Source organism: Chrysoperla carnea, chromosome 2, assembly GCF_905475395.1.
Source record: "Chrysoperla carnea chromosome 2, inChrCarn1.1, whole genome shotgun sequence".
Classification (NCBI taxonomy): Eukaryota; Metazoa; Arthropoda; class Insecta; order Neuroptera; family Chrysopidae; genus Chrysoperla; species Chrysoperla carnea.
Window position 1 is genome coordinate 51,855,958 of NC_058338.1, and position 17,955 is coordinate 51,873,912.

At 29.7% G+C, this 17,955-nt stretch overlaps 3 protein-coding genes across 4 annotated transcripts; 2 read left to right on the top strand and 1 right to left on the bottom strand.

Annotated features, from left to right (window-relative positions):
- Positions 1-319: 319 nt before the first annotated feature.
- LOC123291860 (uncharacterized protein MAL13P1.304-like) lies at positions 320-14,911 on the top strand. The gene is made up of 9 exons (XM_044872291.1): positions 320-375; positions 1,624-1,801; positions 2,343-2,569; positions 2,899-3,029; positions 3,106-3,335; positions 3,393-4,082; positions 4,478-4,762; positions 5,617-8,682; positions 12,655-14,911. Exons 3-9 carry the CDS (start codon positions 2,426-2,428, stop codon positions 14,622-14,624), a joined length of 6,516 nt encoding a protein of 2,171 aa, XP_044728226.1. The 5' UTR covers positions 320-375; positions 1,624-1,801; positions 2,343-2,425; the 3' UTR covers positions 14,625-14,911.
- LOC123291861 lies at positions 10,485-11,324 on the top strand. 2 transcript variants are annotated; one of them, XM_044872292.1, is made up of 2 exons: positions 10,485-10,760; positions 10,844-11,324. In XM_044872292.1, exons 1-2 carry the CDS (start codon positions 10,517-10,519, stop codon positions 11,068-11,070), a joined length of 471 nt encoding a protein of 156 aa, XP_044728227.1. In that variant the 5' UTR covers positions 10,485-10,516; the 3' UTR covers positions 11,071-11,324. The 2 variants fall into 2 exon arrangements, with proteins under 2 accessions (XP_044728227.1, XP_044728228.1); XM_044872293.1 differs by having other exon boundaries at positions 10,485-10,782; positions 10,844-10,876.
- Positions 14,912-15,793: 882 nt separating the features above from the next.
- Positions 15,794-17,489, bottom strand: LOC123292754 (myb-like protein D). Its single transcript, XM_044873468.1, has 2 exons — positions 17,339-17,489; positions 15,794-16,583 (listed from the first exon to the last, which is right to left on the bottom strand). Exons 1-2 carry the CDS (start codon positions 17,487-17,489, stop codon positions 15,931-15,933), a joined length of 804 nt encoding a protein of 267 aa, XP_044729403.1. The 3' UTR covers positions 15,794-15,930.
- Positions 17,490-17,955: the final 466 nt, after the last annotated feature.

A 17,955-nucleotide genomic window follows, 5' to 3' on the forward strand; every position in this document is an offset into this window, starting at 1 on the left:
GAAATCGATGGACTCAACCTTTAAAAATAAAATTTTTAAAAACATTGCTGAAAGAAACAATAATATTAGAAAAATATATAAAATTTATATAAAAAATAATTTATAGTATCTTGGCTAGACCTGACTACGCCATTAAACTAGTTGCCCAATTTGAATCATGGATACATACTCTAAATATTACCATGAGAACCAAATATCACATTTACTTTTTTTTCATTAAACATGTCATCCATCACAAATTTTTCGCTTCATAAAATTTATTTGACCTCTTTTAAATCGAAATTATTTGTATACATACTGCATAATGGGAACACCAGTTCATTCAGATATATCTCAAGATATCGGCGATATTGCAAGCAGCGAGTTACTACAAAGGTAAACATTTTCAAATTTCTTTTTGTGGCGAGCTTCATTATTGTATTAGACTAGAGCTGCTAGTCTAAGATCCCAATTAGGATCGACCTTCACCCATCTGTTTACCGGATGAAAGTTATTTTTTATGAAATATAAAATGTTAACAAATATCCCTGCAATGGGTTGCCTAAAAAATGTAGTCCAGATTACTTTTAGTGAAAATATCAAGAGTAAAATTTTTAGAAATTTTTCACTGACTTGCATATCTTACGAATTTTGATCTACTCGAAAGTAAAAACCATAAAGAATATGTAGCAGCTATGTTGTCTGCCTTTTTTCGTTCACTGTTATCGCATTTATACAAGTTGAAAATAGTAATTACGTGCATCTGTTAATTCATTGACTCGCATATCTAAATAAAGATAATTTTGTTACAATTACGGTGGCATATGATTGGCCACAAAATATTGGTCAAAAATAATGTTTACAAGCTTTCCAAGTTTTGATATTTATATTAAAAATGGTCTGGACCATATTTTTTAAGGCAACCCGTTACAGGAATATTTGTTAATATTTTACATTTCATAAAAAATAACTTTCATTCGGTAAACAGATGGGTGAAGGTCGACCCTAATTCGGATCTTGTACTATGCAGGTGAAATCCAATATAGCATTTTATGATTTAAAAATTTGTATTTATGGCTATACATAGAATATAAACTGAAATATCAAAATCCAAACAAAGCTTACCGAAAAGTTATTAAAATACTGGCTCATGCCCAAAATATATTTTGAAAAAGTTAATTAGGAACTTTCTTGGAGATTTGATTGTATTAATTTTGTGAAAGTTTTAAATTCTCTTTTGTTTGAGGAATATTTATTATTATATTTATACAATTAATAATTAAAAATAGTCCGTTTCTACTTTCCGGGCGTGCTGGGATAATTTTAAAGAAGAGTGCCTAAACTAAACTTTTAGGCACCAAACCCTATTATGTAGATAATTGTATGGATAATATCCTAGATAACAGTTATGACAATCCCTTCTCTTAATAAAATGTCGGTTGTACTTATTAACCCATATATTAACAACTACTGAATCAATTTGGGCACTCTATTTTATTTATTTTTTTACGTTTATTTTGGGCACTCTTTTGTAAGTAAACTTTGTCTTCATATAGATGCCATCTCATAGACATCTATATAGGTCAAACTCCAAGGTCTCTTTTCTATAATCTTATTACAATAAAAACAAAATTATTTTTTCAGCAACAGAGAAAGAAAATCGTATATAAGATTGAAAGCGCCACTAAGAAAGATATTCCAGAAATTGTTGAGTTGATTCGCTCAGCATATTTACCATATGATCCCGTTATAAAATCCTATAATTTTAATGCGAAGATAAATGAACAACTTTTGGAAATTATTTTGTCAACATTACATGAAGGTGCGCAAGCTTGTAACGTACTTGTAACGTTAAATTCAACGTTTTTTTTTAACTTTTAATATTAAATAAAAGCTTTTATATAACTTGTAATAGTAAAAAAAAATTCGTACACGGTAAGATATGTATGGGGTTTACTACAATGCTGGTATGATAAAGAGACAGATACTATAATATCTAAGTCAGCATAACTGATATTATTATAGTATTGAATAGAGCTATCCACCTGAAGTATTGTGACATTGCCAATTAGTATAGGCCATAACTATTGATAATGTTACTGTTCCTTCAATGATCAAATCAGTATGACGTTCTTACCGACTCTGACACATTGATATCCTCAAAAAATTTCCCACCGTGTAGAATGTGGAGAAGTATTTTATATTTAAAGACACAATCAGAGAATTTTATCAAATATCTTTCATTCATTTTTTGCAAAGGTCGAGTTATAAAAACACCCTGTATAATTATATTGCTGATGAAATTTGACTGATTTATTTACCAAATTTTCTTTCTTTTAAACTCGAGAATTTAAATATTTTAGATACAGTAGCTGGCTATACACTTGTTGCAAAGAATCCGCAACCCAAATTGAGTCCGCAAATATATGGTGTTTGTCTTTGTGGAATGAATACACCAGAAACAAATTTTGTGAAGGGAAAAAAAGCAAATGTTGAAAACTCAAAATTAAGACATTTACTTCGCTTGTGGCATGATGTAGCTGAGAAACCTTGCTTATTTACCCAGTTTGGTGTTAGCGAATTGTTTGAGGTATTTTTTTTACTATTTCTATTTTTTTGAGCGATTGAATCGGATAATTCTAGGCTTGGCATAATTTTGGAACATGTGAAAAGTGGTGCTTATTTGAGTGAATATTTCAGGATAATTAGTTAACACTGTTAACTATTACAGCTTAATATAGTTGCTTGAACAAAATCTAATGCAAACGCACAGAGGGTGCAAATTGTATAGTATGTATTATATGGGAATATCAGTTATATATGTGTGACATCTATGTCTGTGTAATGTGGCATCAATACTATCTATACATGGTATTTCAACAATTAACTTAGTCAATTGTTTGTTTTCACTTGTTTTAGATTGGATTTGTGACAACACATCCTTTGGCACAAAATCAAGGTATTGCTACAAAACTAATTAAAGAAGCGATTAATTTAGCCAAGAAAAAAGGAGCCAAATTAATACGCATTGATTGTTCCAGTTTCTTTACGTAAGAACAACTTAGAGTTAAAATTTTGTTTATCATTCACTTAATTATTTGAATTTTTCTTATATTTTTCTTATAGATCTTTGATGTGTATGAAAATGGGAATGAAGGAAATTTACAAGGTATATTTTAATGAGTATGTCGACAAACGCGATAATCTAAAATTAAGGCAAGTTGAATATCCACATAAAAGTTTTATAACCTATGCATTAGATTTAAGGCCAGAGTCTGAACAGCCATTGCCTTATAAGTGGAGCAAAAATGATCAAAAATTATCTAAGTCTACGGGTGAACCTAAACAAACCACAGGTAACATTGGCACGGATCTGTTGTATGCTAAAATGACTTTTCTATCATCGCCTTTAGCTGAAAATATTCCTGAGAATGCAGCTTCAAATATTGATAATAAACACACACCAAATTCGTCTGAGAAAGAAAACAGTTCAGTTCCGCATATAAATGGTTCTGGAGCATCTACACCTGCAAATATTTTGCATTCTACAAAAAATGAAAGTCAATCTGGACTAATGGCATCAGAATCCGCTGAAAAAGAAAGTAGTTCTCTGCAATTTATGAATAGTTCAGGAGAACTATTAAGTAAGTATTCCAAGCAGAAACGTAATCAGATGCTCTCATCGAATTCCAATGAGAATAGATTAAATCTTGTTGCGGCAATAGCTCCAAAAACTTGCCCTTCGAAGGAATGTAAAAATATTCCATCATTAAGATCTATTGGGAATCCAAATATTCTTGCTACTCTAGTAAACTTTAGCGGAACAGATCCTACTTCAAATATGCCATTAATAAATTATTCTGGAAGAAGTCCTGTCGGTTGTACTTGTAACTGTCCTCATTGTTGTACCTGTAAAAGTCGTGAGCAATTGAGCGAACGGAAGCAATCAAAACATGAAAATGCTGTCATTGTGTCAAATCAAACAAATATTTCTCAAACTGTGAATATGTCCAAGGATTCAACTCGAAACATTGGCAACGATTCAAAAACATCATGTGAAAAAATCAGCAACGACGATTCAATTAAAAATCTTTATCTTAAAGGTATAATTTTTGTATTATGTGTTAGACAAGTTTTTGCCAAATAATCATTAATTTTTGTTCTTTCCTATTTCTTGGGTACAATACTTCTAAATTCTATTAGGTGCTTAAAAAATTTAAATACGCATACTTTCACTTGCGACATTGCCAGAGAAGTTGAATCTTCGTGGAAAAAAGAAATTTATCCCCCTCACACTTTTGCAATAATTAAATTTGTTTTGCAAAAAGCTTTGACACACGTTCTTCTTACAGAGCATAACCTAGCCGGAGGGCACGTCTTAATTATATTGCTCACCAATTGATAATATTAAACATTAATAATAGTAATTTCGACCAAAACTTTCAAGTATTTCTTTAAATTTTAATTCTAACTTAATATCACATTGTATCAAACAAAGGAAGTGGAAATAAAAATCAACTATCAAAAGCTGAAAAAAAACTTTGGTTATTAGAAACTGAAAAGAACGCACCATCAATTGATTCTATAAAAAATCATATAATGAACATCGAAAATAAGAAGCATGAAACTTCAGTAATAGAAAAGCTTCCAAGAGAAATCGAATCTTTAATTTCGCATTTTCTCTCGAAATCAGAATCTAAGGCCACCGCAGACTTAATTAATGAGATAAAAGAAGCTGATAAAAACACTCTTTACTTACCTTCATCCAATTTGCATTCAAAAGGTAAAGAAAACATGTATAGAATTTTTTAATATAATACAATTAATTAGACAGAAAAGTCGAAAAGAATCTTTAAATTTATTTTATAACGTCCATAGATATTAATATTGAAAGTACAAAACTAGATCAACTTTGCAATAAGTAATTATTGGCTGCGAGTATTTGATAAAAAGGCCAACAAATGCTAGAAAAAAAATCTGGAGTTAATTTTCAAATTTCTGTCTATACATTTGCCTGACCGCGCAACCAGTGAACACTGCTGAAGTGATTTTGATGAGAAATGCTTAGCCTTTGTATGCAAAACAATTTAGACATCAAAATATCAAAATTACTTTAAGTATTGCATTTTGCATATTTTTATTTTAAGATGTTTTATTTAACACCCGCAAAGCTGTCTTGAACGGTAATTTCTCAATATCTTTTAAAAAGTTTCACCCGCTGCTGTTTTTTCTGTAGAGCGATCGCTCGCCCGTTAGAACGGATAGGTGGACAAACGGAAAAACGGAAATGGAATAACTACCTATGCTAAGAAGAGTTAGTAAAAATAGCACAATCTATTTTTCATAGTAACGATGGATAAAAATATTGGATATCTGAGCGTATAGTTTCTTATTAGGATCAACTTTTTTCAATAAATATTGTCAAAAGTGTAATGTTTAAATTTTTTGACATACCTCGTATACAACCAGCATAATTCATTCCATAAGAAATTTTTTACGAATCAAGTTTTTAACGAATGTTGTAATTAGTTATAAAAAGAGGCAATAAAAACAAAGGGACAATAATTTTAATGTTTTAAATTTAAATATTATTTAGAAATAAAAAAATTTTACTTTAAAAATATGTTTTCAATTTAGATGCAGCAAATGTTGAAAATTTGATAGACAGTTTTTATTCATGCAATGGAAATATCATCCAAAAGTTGATTGCATTACCACAAACAAACCATGATGATCGAATGTCGAGTGTTTATCGAGTAACGACATTCAATGTTCGAAAAAACAAAGATGGTAACATTGAAAAAATTTCGTTAAGCCCAGAACATTATACTTTTATGAATGATATAGCAATAGCGGCGAGTAAGAATTTAAAATCTTCAACACCCGGGAAATATATAATATTATTTGAAAAAATCATGCGTCAAAAACCAAATCTCGATACAAGATCGGGAACAAGCATTTCTAAAAAAAACAGTAAATATCAAGACCAAATGGTGAATAAAAATGAAAAAGAATATTTGAATAATAAAGCTAAATACACAAAATGTAGTATTGGTCATTCAAAAGGCCAGCCGCAATATATTTACTCTGCTTCAGTATCAAAAGATCCTGATGATGATCAAAATTTTAATTGGAATGGTGAACTAAAACATGTCACCACCAAACACCGAAAATCATCTACGAAGATTTCGGACCTAGCTCCAGTTACAAATTATCAAAATGTTATTTGGCCGTTAGATCAGACTAAGCATAGCCCTAAACAAAATATTTCGATTAGTGATCAAGAGAAAAACATAACGAGTTCAGAACAATCCCGACTCCAATATGCACAGTGTAACTCTCCAAATTGCATTTATAAAACACACAAAACGAATTTAGAATCCCAATCTGGTCAATATAAGCACCATGATTCTGGTAAAGAAGAAATTTTAAAAAATGTCGCTACTCAGAATCAAACTTTGCCTTCAACTGGTATTAGACATCATAACCCCCACGATAAGTTAAAGCAAACTGCTGCAAATCCTGTTCATAATAAACCACACGTTCCAAATTTAGAACAATCCCAAAGTCAATATCAATCAAAACATAATGATCCCCAAAATAAAGTTCTGGATTCAATAAGTATTCACTCTGGTAAGCATGGCAAATCGACGCAAAACGCTGTACAGAACATTCAAAAGGCACATGTTACAAATTTAGAAGATTTTCAAGCTAAATCTGATAACAATTCGAGTCAACAAAGTCAATCAAAACGGAATATTTCTATGCCACATATTACGAATGATCAATCCCAAGTTAGTCAAAATAAGCACTACAATGAACCAAATATTCACGAAAAACATATTACGAATTTAAAAGAATCTCGAAGTAAATATGAACATCATACTTTTAATCAAAAAGACCATTCAATACCTAATGATACTCAGAACCAAGCTTTGAAACCCACTAATACAAAGAATGATGGGCATAGCTTAAATCAATCAAAACGTGACGCAATTCAGAATATTTTGAAGATAATGGCTGATCGCAAAACAAAAGTTGAGAAGATCAAGGACCCATCTAAATCTACACAAATTTCGAATGCAAGCAATAATCGTGAGATAGTTGATGCCGAAAATTTAAAACAAGTAAAGAATGATGTAAATAACGACGCTAAATGCGATCAAGACCCATTGAAAAGTGGAATTGGCCAAAATCTTTTAAAGCCAACTAAAAATTCTAAAATGAATCCTCTGACGAATTTAGAACGATCTAACGTTAAGTATAACGACGATTTTCAGTCCAAGCGTGAAACCCATAAGAATATTTTAGAATCGACTAGTAATCGGAAAATATTACCAACAGTAACTTTTCAAGAACCTGAACTAAAATTTGATTATCATAAACTGAACACAAAAGATCAATCGAAAGATAATACTCCAAATATTAACAAAATTAAGACCGCTTCGCATTTAGAACAACACCAGGATAAAAATGCTCAATATGATTTTAGGTATAAAGATAACTCACATCGTAACACAAAACAGACTAAAACAGAATCAGTTAATAAATTTATAGCAAAGAATCAGGAGTGTCATAACGAAAGTCAAAGGAATTTGCAATCCCTATCTAGTCATAAAAAACCTGAACCGTTATCAGCTAAGTGTGATAATCATAATTTGAAATCTGAATCGTCGAAACATAGCGTCACACAACACAGCTTAGAGTCAAGCAGAAGTGGTAAAACTGAACCTGCTGCTAAACTGACACCGTCTCGAGTAAAAGATATTCAACATAATTTTTATACAATAAAACAAAATGCATCGCAGAAACTAGATCAACCTCAAATTATTGGAATTTTGGAATCTAATAGTGATCATAAAAAAGAAAGCACTCTAAATTCAAAACAATCTCATATGCTACCCTCAAAAGATTCAAATATTAAGACTGAACAGGGTGAAATAAAAAATATAACAACTTTGAAACAACCTGAAGTCAAGTATAATGAACACGATTTTAAGCGCATGAAACAGTGTTTATGTAAGAACCAAACAGAACACTTTTGTAAATGTAAAAATGGTAATTTAGAGCGTACAAACATTATTAGCACGAATTCTATTACTAGCTCGGCTAACGATGGAAACCAAAATGAAAACACTGGTATAAGAAAATCTAAGTCTGGTCTCTTGAAACATAATTTAACCAGTAAAAAATCTGAACTTCGAGCTGAAAATTCACCAACCAATAAGCCAGATGAAAATGTAAATAGTTGGAATAACGAAGCAAACAACTCAAACAATGACAAACATCAACATGATTGGGATATGAGTAAACAAAATAAAAAAAATTTGTTAAAATCTACCAATAATAACAAAAATTTAAAGTCTTCGGAAAATTTACATTTCAAACAGTTAAAAAGAGAGGATGCGCAAATTAATTTAGACAAGATGCAAAGCGTACAAATTGATTCAAATAACAAGAATGACACTCAGTCACAACCATTGAAAAACTTACATTCCAATAATTTACAAAGATTTAAAAGCAGACAGAACATACACAATGATCCTAAACTAGACTCGCCAAAAGATAATAAATGTAATAAGACTCATCCAAACCCTTTAAAAATTTTGCAACCTAATCAGCCCAAAAAGGATGACGATCCAAAAAATTTAAATTTAAGTAAACTAAATATACAAAATCAGCGAGACTTATTAATATCAACTACCCAGTGAACACATGACCTTAAAATGATGTCATACATAGATCATACCGAGATCATCAAATTTTATGCAGACATGACGTAATAGTGACTTTATTTATGACCTCAATATGAAGTCATATTGGATTACATCATTGTGACATGGTACTGACATTTAATTTGACTTTAATATGACGTCATTATTATGACTCCAATGTTATGTACAGAGTATATCATATACCGTCATGCTGTGACGTCAAATCGAAGTCATATGTTCTGACGTAAAAGTTACATAAGAATTCAATCATATCCTTACATAAAGTATAAGTCAAAATTTTGATATAAAATTGACGTCACATTCTTACATAAAATATGATTCAATATTTTGACATTAAAGTGACGTAAACCTTTCATCATATTCTTACATAAAATAGGAATCAATATTTTGATATAAAATTTACGTAATACTTCCATCATATTTTTTCATTTATTCCTAGTCCAAGTTCTGACTTAATAATTCCATCATATTCTTACATAAAATATGAATCAATATTTTGACCCATGTAAATCAGCTACATAAGTTATCTTTTATAAATCTTACATAAATAATTTAACTAAAGTATTCTAATTAGTTGCTTGTATAGTTGTTTCAGCAATATAGTTTTAAAGAATTTATTTCGCAATTTTTTGTAAATGCAGCAAAAAAATTTTTGGTGGCATAAAAAGTGCGGGCTACACATGCGCAATACCCATTACCGTTGTTACTATTTTTTCACTTATACCCACGCTAACAATTTTATATACCGCGTCCAGTGTCTTGTGTTACTTAATAAAAAAAATAATAAGTAAATAAATAAATAAAGAATAATTAATTCATCAATTGTTTATTTTTGTTTTTATGGTTAACTAACTGTAAGTACTTTTTTACGTGTATAACCATCATAAAAAGATTACTTAAGATTCTAACCTAAGATTTGTTTAAATAAGCATGTTGCATCAGTATAATATTAGAATTTTTTAATAAATAAATGTTAATACAAATTAAATTGACAACATATGCTATTTTTATCCAGTAAAAACACAATTTTCATATTATCTTATAATTTAAAGTTGAAAAATAATCCCACTGTGAATTATGTTTGTATTATTAAAAATAATACAGGCAGTAATATTGAAGATATTTCAATTTTAAATAGATTTCTAATGCTCTGAGTAATGCAAAGTGATTGTAAAAAAAATATTTACGTTTTTACAGTGAACAAGACTATGGCAAAATCATATGCAGTAGTTTTTTTTATTGGACAAGACTCGTATTCTGAAATTCCAAGCAATTGGCTTCTATATAACGATGAACCTGAAGGAAAAAGGACGAAGTGTCAATGGCCACCCTCATTTGCTAAAAATCTACAGCAATTGTTAAAACAGAGAGTCGAACCAAGTCAAGATTGGCCTATTCATGAAATTGAAATTTTAAGATATTGTGGTAAATGATTAAATTTTTGTACCTGCTAATTAAAAATTACAGAATAATTACGTAATAATGGATAATTGCATAATGATTATAATCATTTCTATTTAGATACTCTGGCTAAAGCAAGAAAAGCTGCTGAAGATTCGGAATATGAGTCAACGACCGACAAACCATTGGGAAGAGGATTAAGATCAAAGCGACTTACTGCAGCTGTTGCTGCTGCTGCGGCTACTTTTAATTCAAAAAACAACAAAGTATCTGATAGTTCTGAAGAAGACAGTGATGATAAGACAACTAAAAAAGGTAAGAAAAAATTATATTCAGTGTGCCTTTATTTAACGAAAAGATTGTGCAAAATCACATCCCGGTTTTGCTTTACAGTTTCTCCAATGCCTACGATGCATAAGATCCCTGCAATTCAAAATCAGATAAAGCCTCCATTGGTTGCAAACATATCGTCGTCTGTGCGTAAAATGAATGAAACTGATGGTGCTCAATCCGTAATACAAAAACATTTTGAAGACGATTCAAGAACCACTGGTTCTGGATGCACTAGAAATAATGAAAATTATGTTCCATCCGACTTGGAAAATGATGATGATGATGACGACAATCGCTTTAATGTACTTAATGGTATTATTATTTCCTCAAAATGGTTTGACCTTTTGTATATTACTTAAAAATTAGTATTAATTTATGAATTTTATTGGTTTTAGCAAAGTTGAATAAGTGTTTAAGACTTCTGGGCGCATTAACGGTAGATGTGAAAGATGTAAAGCAACGAACGGCAATTAATAATTGTGGGAATGCTTGTGATGTTGGTAGTGAAACTGCCTTGCAAATAAAAAAAGATCTGCCACTGAAATCAAGAGCAGAGGTAATTGCTTTCGAAGAAAAACTGTCAAACTCACAGGATTATCGTCAACAATTTGTAAGTTCATGAATGTAATTTAATTATTTAATTCATTGCAGTTGAAATTGATAAGTATAATATTAGTGGTTAATATAAATTTATTAATATTTGAGAAGCTAAAAACATGAAGTAACTAAGACAATATTTTCGTTTTATGAATTGAGAATACGAAAACTTTATACATGTATAGATGTATATAGCTGAAAATAACTTGAAAACCTTGAATTGTAAAAACTGATCGATAATATTAGAATTCAAATCCAGAATTAACTTTTCTATGAAGTTTTATGCATGGTAAATGTTAATAAGTGGTACTGTATGTATTGTTACGAGATTTATTTTTTACTCTCTATTTTAAATAAAAAAAAATTCTGATGCCAATTTATATAAAATGAAATTCTATATTTTAACTTGTAATTGTTGAAATTTTCACTTTTTGGATTGTCATGATTATACTAAAGAATAGAAAATATTATTTATCCTTTAAAAAATAATATAATTTGTGACTAAATAATTTGAAAAGTCATGTGATAAGTTATCTATATAAAACTTATGTACAATCCAAAAAGTGAAAATATTTTACGCAGTATTAGTATGACTGATTGAAAAATTCTATGTTTTAAGTTGTAATTGTTGAAATTTTCACTCTTTGGATTGTCATAATTACAGTAAAAAACAAAAAATTTTGTTTATTCTTTAAAATAAATATAATTGGTGACTAAATAATTTAAAAGAGTTATGTGATGAGTAATCTACATAAAAATTATGTACAAATGTACAATCCAAAAAGTGAAAATATTTTACTCAGTATAAGTATGACTGATTGAAAAATTCTATATTTTAACTTGTGATTGTTAACATTTTCACTTTTTGGATTGTCTTGATTACACTAAAGTACAGAAAATATTATTTATTTTTTTTTATTAAAATAATTAATGAGTTCATTTAAAAATGTATGCAATACTTAATCAATAAGAAGTTTACTTATCTATCTTAATTTAAACAAGTTCATGAGATCTTATGTTTAATAAAATAATTTAAGCAAGTCGTTTTAACGAAATTTTGTCAAAGTTGAGTGTTAATAAATATATGATTATTAAATATGATTACAATCATTCGGAACCAACCAGACATCACTATTATTAAGTCAATTATAAGTCACGTCTACGTAAGCGATTAAGGAACAACTCGACATAACTATGAGATCATTGTTATGTCAGCTTAATTTCAGTTAAGTCATGAGGGAGTCAATTATACGTCATATGCAAGTAAGAAATTCGGTAACAACGTACATCTCTATGACATCACGATTATGTCAGATTAAAGTCAGTTAAGTCATGATAGAGTCAATTATACGTCACATGCATGTAAGAAATTTGGTAACTACTTGACACCTCTATGACATCATTGTTATGTTAGCTTAACGTCAGTTAGGTAATAATGATGTCAACTGGACATCATACGTACGTCATGTTGATTATGTAAAAGTCTTACGTCAAGAAGTGTGAAATAATGAGTCATAGGTGACTCATTGCTGACCTTCAATTTACGTAAATCCTGACATAGCGCAGTATCATTTTGACGTCACTTTGACGTAAACGTGTTTACTGGGTAATGACATCACTGAATGGAATGCGGCTCATTTAAATCCATTGAATACTAAAATAACTGGCGGCAATGATAAGCCTGATACTATAGATTTAGAATCAAGTGGCCGTGAAATGAAAAATATCAATAGAATAGACTCTAATTTAGCAAAGGGTAATCAGCTACAACCATTAAAAGCAAACAATGATTTCACTGAAGGAAATGAAGCACATTTGAAATACAGCTCAACTGGTACGGATAAGGTTAATGATCACACTAAAACTCCAGACCTAAATTCACATAGCTATGAATCGAAAAATATCCATAGATTAGGCTCTAATATAAGGATTACGAAAGAAACACATTTAAAAGTCTCAGTTTCTCGCGGTAAAGATAATTTGAAAACTCCTGACAATCAATTCAACCCAGACGATTCAAAAACCAATTTAAATTTAATCAAACAAGGGAAGAATATTACTAACGTTAATCAGAATCAGAATGAGTTTATTGAGAATAAGCCTGAAAATAAAGCTCATTTTGCGAACCAAATGGAAACGAAACATGCACCATCTAATAAAGACAAAAAAAATTCTCGAATGAATAAAATAAGGATTGGCAGTTCTTCAGTTACGTTGGGTACAAGTATTTACAACGTAAAACATCCCACAAGTCTGAAACAACCAAGAATAAAATCTGCTAATGCCATGAAGGATAAGTATGAAAATAAAAAAAATACTTCTGTTAATGCCTCAAAACATTCAAATAAGAAAGGAATAAAAAATTGTGAAATAAATCAGTTTGAAAAACCCAAAATTGGAACTGGTCCATTAAGTTTAATGGCAGAACATGCAACAAAACAGATTTATAAACAAGAAAGGCTTACATCTAAATCCACTAACGATGCCATTAATTCAAGTGATGTTAAAAGTACGTCAAAGTACCTTAGAGAACCTTTAAGACCTGTCTCACCTAATAATGGGACAGGGTATCCCGATGGAAATGTACCAAATTTAACTGAGACTGTGAAGGGCATTTTAAATTCTAGCAATCATAAAACAAACAGTGATAAACCATCAAGTTTTATTGAAGAACCAAAAAATATTTTGGAACAGAATCATTCGAAACTAGTTTTCGATTTAAATAAAATATCAAATTTTGGGCAATCCAAAAAGATTATACATGATCATCCTTATATTAGAGCTCTCGGTGTTAAAACAGAACCACAAATTTTAAATAAACCAGGCTTTAAAGAATCTTCGAATAATGATCCACCTAATGTTAAAAATGAGAGCAAGTTGAAAAATATTGTGAACCAAGAAACTCAAAGTAAAATCCCCGACAGTTCATTAAAAGCCACCAATTTATTGGACAGAGTATATTACGAACCAAAATATACTAGAGGGATAGAAAATTTAAGTCTTGGCTTTAAACAAACAAAATATGCTTCCAATTTCAATTGGATCAAAGAACCACAAAAAAAGTCCACACAAGAAGGAGTTGATAAACATCTTCATGTTAATGACGAGTTAAATGTTAGATTAGTCAAAAACAACTTGTCTGAATCAAGTACAAATGTTAGTAAAAAACCGCCTAAATCTGTTAAATTAGGTAGAACTAGATCAGAAACAAAAACTATCAAAAAAGTTAATATTAATCAATATGAAAATTTAGATTATAAGGACATGCAACCAAGAGTTGCTCACTTGGTCGAAATAATAATGAAGGCCGTACAAGATTTGAATATTCTTACAACATCTCAATTAAAATTACCAAACACATATAACAAAGTCATCAAAACCCGATGGATTGACGAATCTGATAATACCGAAAATCGTGAAGATGATAGATATAAACTTAATTTAGAAGATATTTTATCTATAGAAAAAATAGGAAAACGTAAATCAGAAAATATTATGCCTAAACCGGCGGAATTAATAATTAGGTTTGCATCTGAAACGGAAGCCAAAAAGAAAAATTCCGAAAATGACGAAGATTGAGTGTAGTTTTCATATAATGTTTTTTAAATTAATCCAATAAAATTTATAGAACTATGGTCACCAGTGATTCAAGAGTGGATTCATAAATAGTAAGAAAATCTCTAAGATAATGAAGTTTAGTATTTTTGTAATTGTATACCATGGTTTGTTTCACAAAATCCGACATTATTTGGGAACAGTGATATCTATTTCATGTGGAAATTTCATCATATTTGAGATTTTACATAATTTTTAGCACAAATGAGCTAATATTTGCCGAACTGGTGTAACAAGAAAAAATGAGAAAATTTCGAACAAAATGGGAAAATTTTTTACAAAATGACTAAAAAAAATTGGTTAACGTGAAAACTGGGTCTAAGCAGAAATAAATATTTATTTCATTGTCCATTGAATATATTAATAAAATGTTTATATTTTTTTTTTCATTTTAATATTAATTTTCACAATTTTTTATTTATAGACTTTGTAATTTTATTTCTTTTCTTCTTTTTTTGCCTATTTTTCCGCCTAATTTTTCCTAATATTTGTTTACTATTTATAGAATTTTCATCCTTACGCTATGCATACCTCGTTTTTATTAACCCCTCATCCGGTAGTGAGACTTAAATATTAATTTTAGAAAAAAAGTTTGAACCAACAGTTATAGAAAATTTTTAGATTAGAAAGTTAGCTAAAATTTGTAGTTAAAGTTCACGGTTATTTGAGTTAGTTTAAAATTTGTAGTTAAAGTGCACGGTTACTCCTGTAATTTATTGCATTAAGGAAAAGAGTAACGGGCTTGTCTATTACCTGTAATAATATAAGTTGGTAGGCTTAATCTTTGGCAGAAGTTATACCGGATGGTTTGTCATAAAATTTCCATAAGTGATGTTTTGTTGTAATTTTACTCTTCGTAAATGAAAAATAAAATAAACACAAAGTATGAAATACTGTAATTTTTAATCGAAGAAAAAATGTACAAAAAAGTAAAAAAAAAGCCTGACAGTAAATAGTTTCATCAAAAATTTATGAGTCATTGCTTTATGTAATCGAAGTCAATCGACTGCAAAAATTTGTTGATAAGATTATACACGATTATTTTGGACTTTTGTGATGTGAATTTTTTTTTTTGCAATTAATAGCACGACTTCAAAAAAATATATTTTTAAAGACTACTAGAGCAGAGGAGAGCCAAAATAATTTGTGTTTTCTCACTATTAAAAGCTTCAATCTTCTATCAATTTTGCTCAACAAACCTTAACTAAAGATTGCGTGTTTATGATTTTTGACTAGTTTTAAAGTATTGGTAAATTTGTGTTTAAATATTTTAAAAGACAATATAGGCAATAGGCTCTGGTTTTCGTCCAATATATCCGTTGGGATTTAACTGGTAATTATTACGCTGTTGTTGATTAAAATAATTTTGATTGCCATTTGCACCCCGTATTCCCGAATGAAGTTTACTTTGTAAATTACTTAATCGTTGACCATTTATGCTATGAGCATTATTCTGATAGCCTGATGAATGCTGCCTGCCATCGTTGTAACCACCTTTTTGATTTGAATGTGCACCTTGATACTGTTCAACTTTATTATGATCACCAGCACTATGATCATCAGCATAAATCTTATGAATAGTTCCATATTCATCCTTAAAGAATTTATTATGATATCCTTTGGTTTTATGGCCTTTTTTATGACCCTCTTTTTCAGCAAACTTTGCACTTTTACGTCCTTTCTCTTTTTTATGATGTTTTCCGTAATGTACCAGTTCATCAAATTCTCCTTCTTTTTTCCCACCATCTGTATTATAATGTTTGGTATCTTTATTTTTTTCATGTGATTTCTTCTTTAACTTATCATATTTATTCTTGTGTTTGTAATTACTTTCCTTTTTATGCCCATCGGATGATTGTACGAACTCAGCATTATCCTGATCTTGTGATTTTATGTAATATTGTTTGGGCTCAGTCCCAGCTGCTGCAATAAAACAAACAGCAAATAAGAATAAATTATTTCATCAACGTTGAAAATATCTTTGTATTTATATGGCCAAGGCTATGTATATTATATCATTGACAGAATATGTTTTTTTATTTGAAAAAAAAAAGTAAAATTCTGCTAAAATGTATTAGCTGTGTAAAAGTACAAACTAATATGTTAGTACAATCATCTTAGATTTTTAAATCGCATTTTTAGTGCAAGCCAGACTCTTTGGTAACGGTTAGGATGGTCAAAGATATAAGTTTTAATTTGAAAAGGCGTGATGCTACCCATCACTAAAAGGCGGGGAAAAGCCGCCATCTTAGTTTAATGAGGTGAGTTTGTTTTTTTGCAATAACTATTGATTTTCGCTCAATTATTTGGAAGTGCTCAAATTGTCTGAAAAACGGACAATTATTCGGAAATTGGCATTACTCACCTCGCAGCACACTCTGGAGTGTCTGGAATCTTAGTACCCCACGTACGTTTTTACTGCAAATATGGTTTTAGGAAAAGGTATAGTTGCCCACATCTTTAATCGGAAAAGAAAAAAACAGCGCGATTTAAGCACACATTTTGTACATGACTTGCAGATTTTTAGTGACCTCTTTATAGAGCACATAAATAGAAAATAGAGCTGAAAGGAATCTGATTGTTGTCTAACAAATCAATGAATTCAAGTATGTACCTACCGATTATTTTCTTACTACGCCTACGTAAATAAATGTTGGTAGCTTAAAAATAAAACTGACCTTGATCAAAAAATCCTTTTTTAGCATGATAATCGATTGCATCAATTGGCGTTGAAAATATATTTTCGCTCAAACACGAACGGAAATTATCACAAAACCATATGAAAATTAAAATAAAATACGATGCACTTAGTTTATTTAACACAATCATAATTTGGATTTTACTTAATTTTCACTTGATTTTAAGTTTTGTTGAATTTTACTGATATTAACTAATATTTTGTTATTGTAATTTTTAAAAATATTTATGATGTGATCATACTCATAAATTAATAGCAATTGAGTTTAGAAAGTGTATTTTCAGTATAGGTAAACATTTTTTTAAAAACAATGAACCTTTTAAAAAATGTTTATCTGATAATGAGAGGAGAATATTTTGTGGTAACTGGGTGAAATGGTGCATAAATGTGTAATATAATAATATTTTGGTAGTACGATCAAGTTTTTTTATTAATTGTTTACAAACCATAGTATGTAATATTACCTCTATGTTCGTACATCTTATATATTATTACTCTAGCAAGTTTTTTTACTTTATAGAGTATTGCGATCGAAAAAAAAATCGATCGCAATTTCAACGGGGTTTCACTCTTACCAAACTAGATCCTTCTTAATAT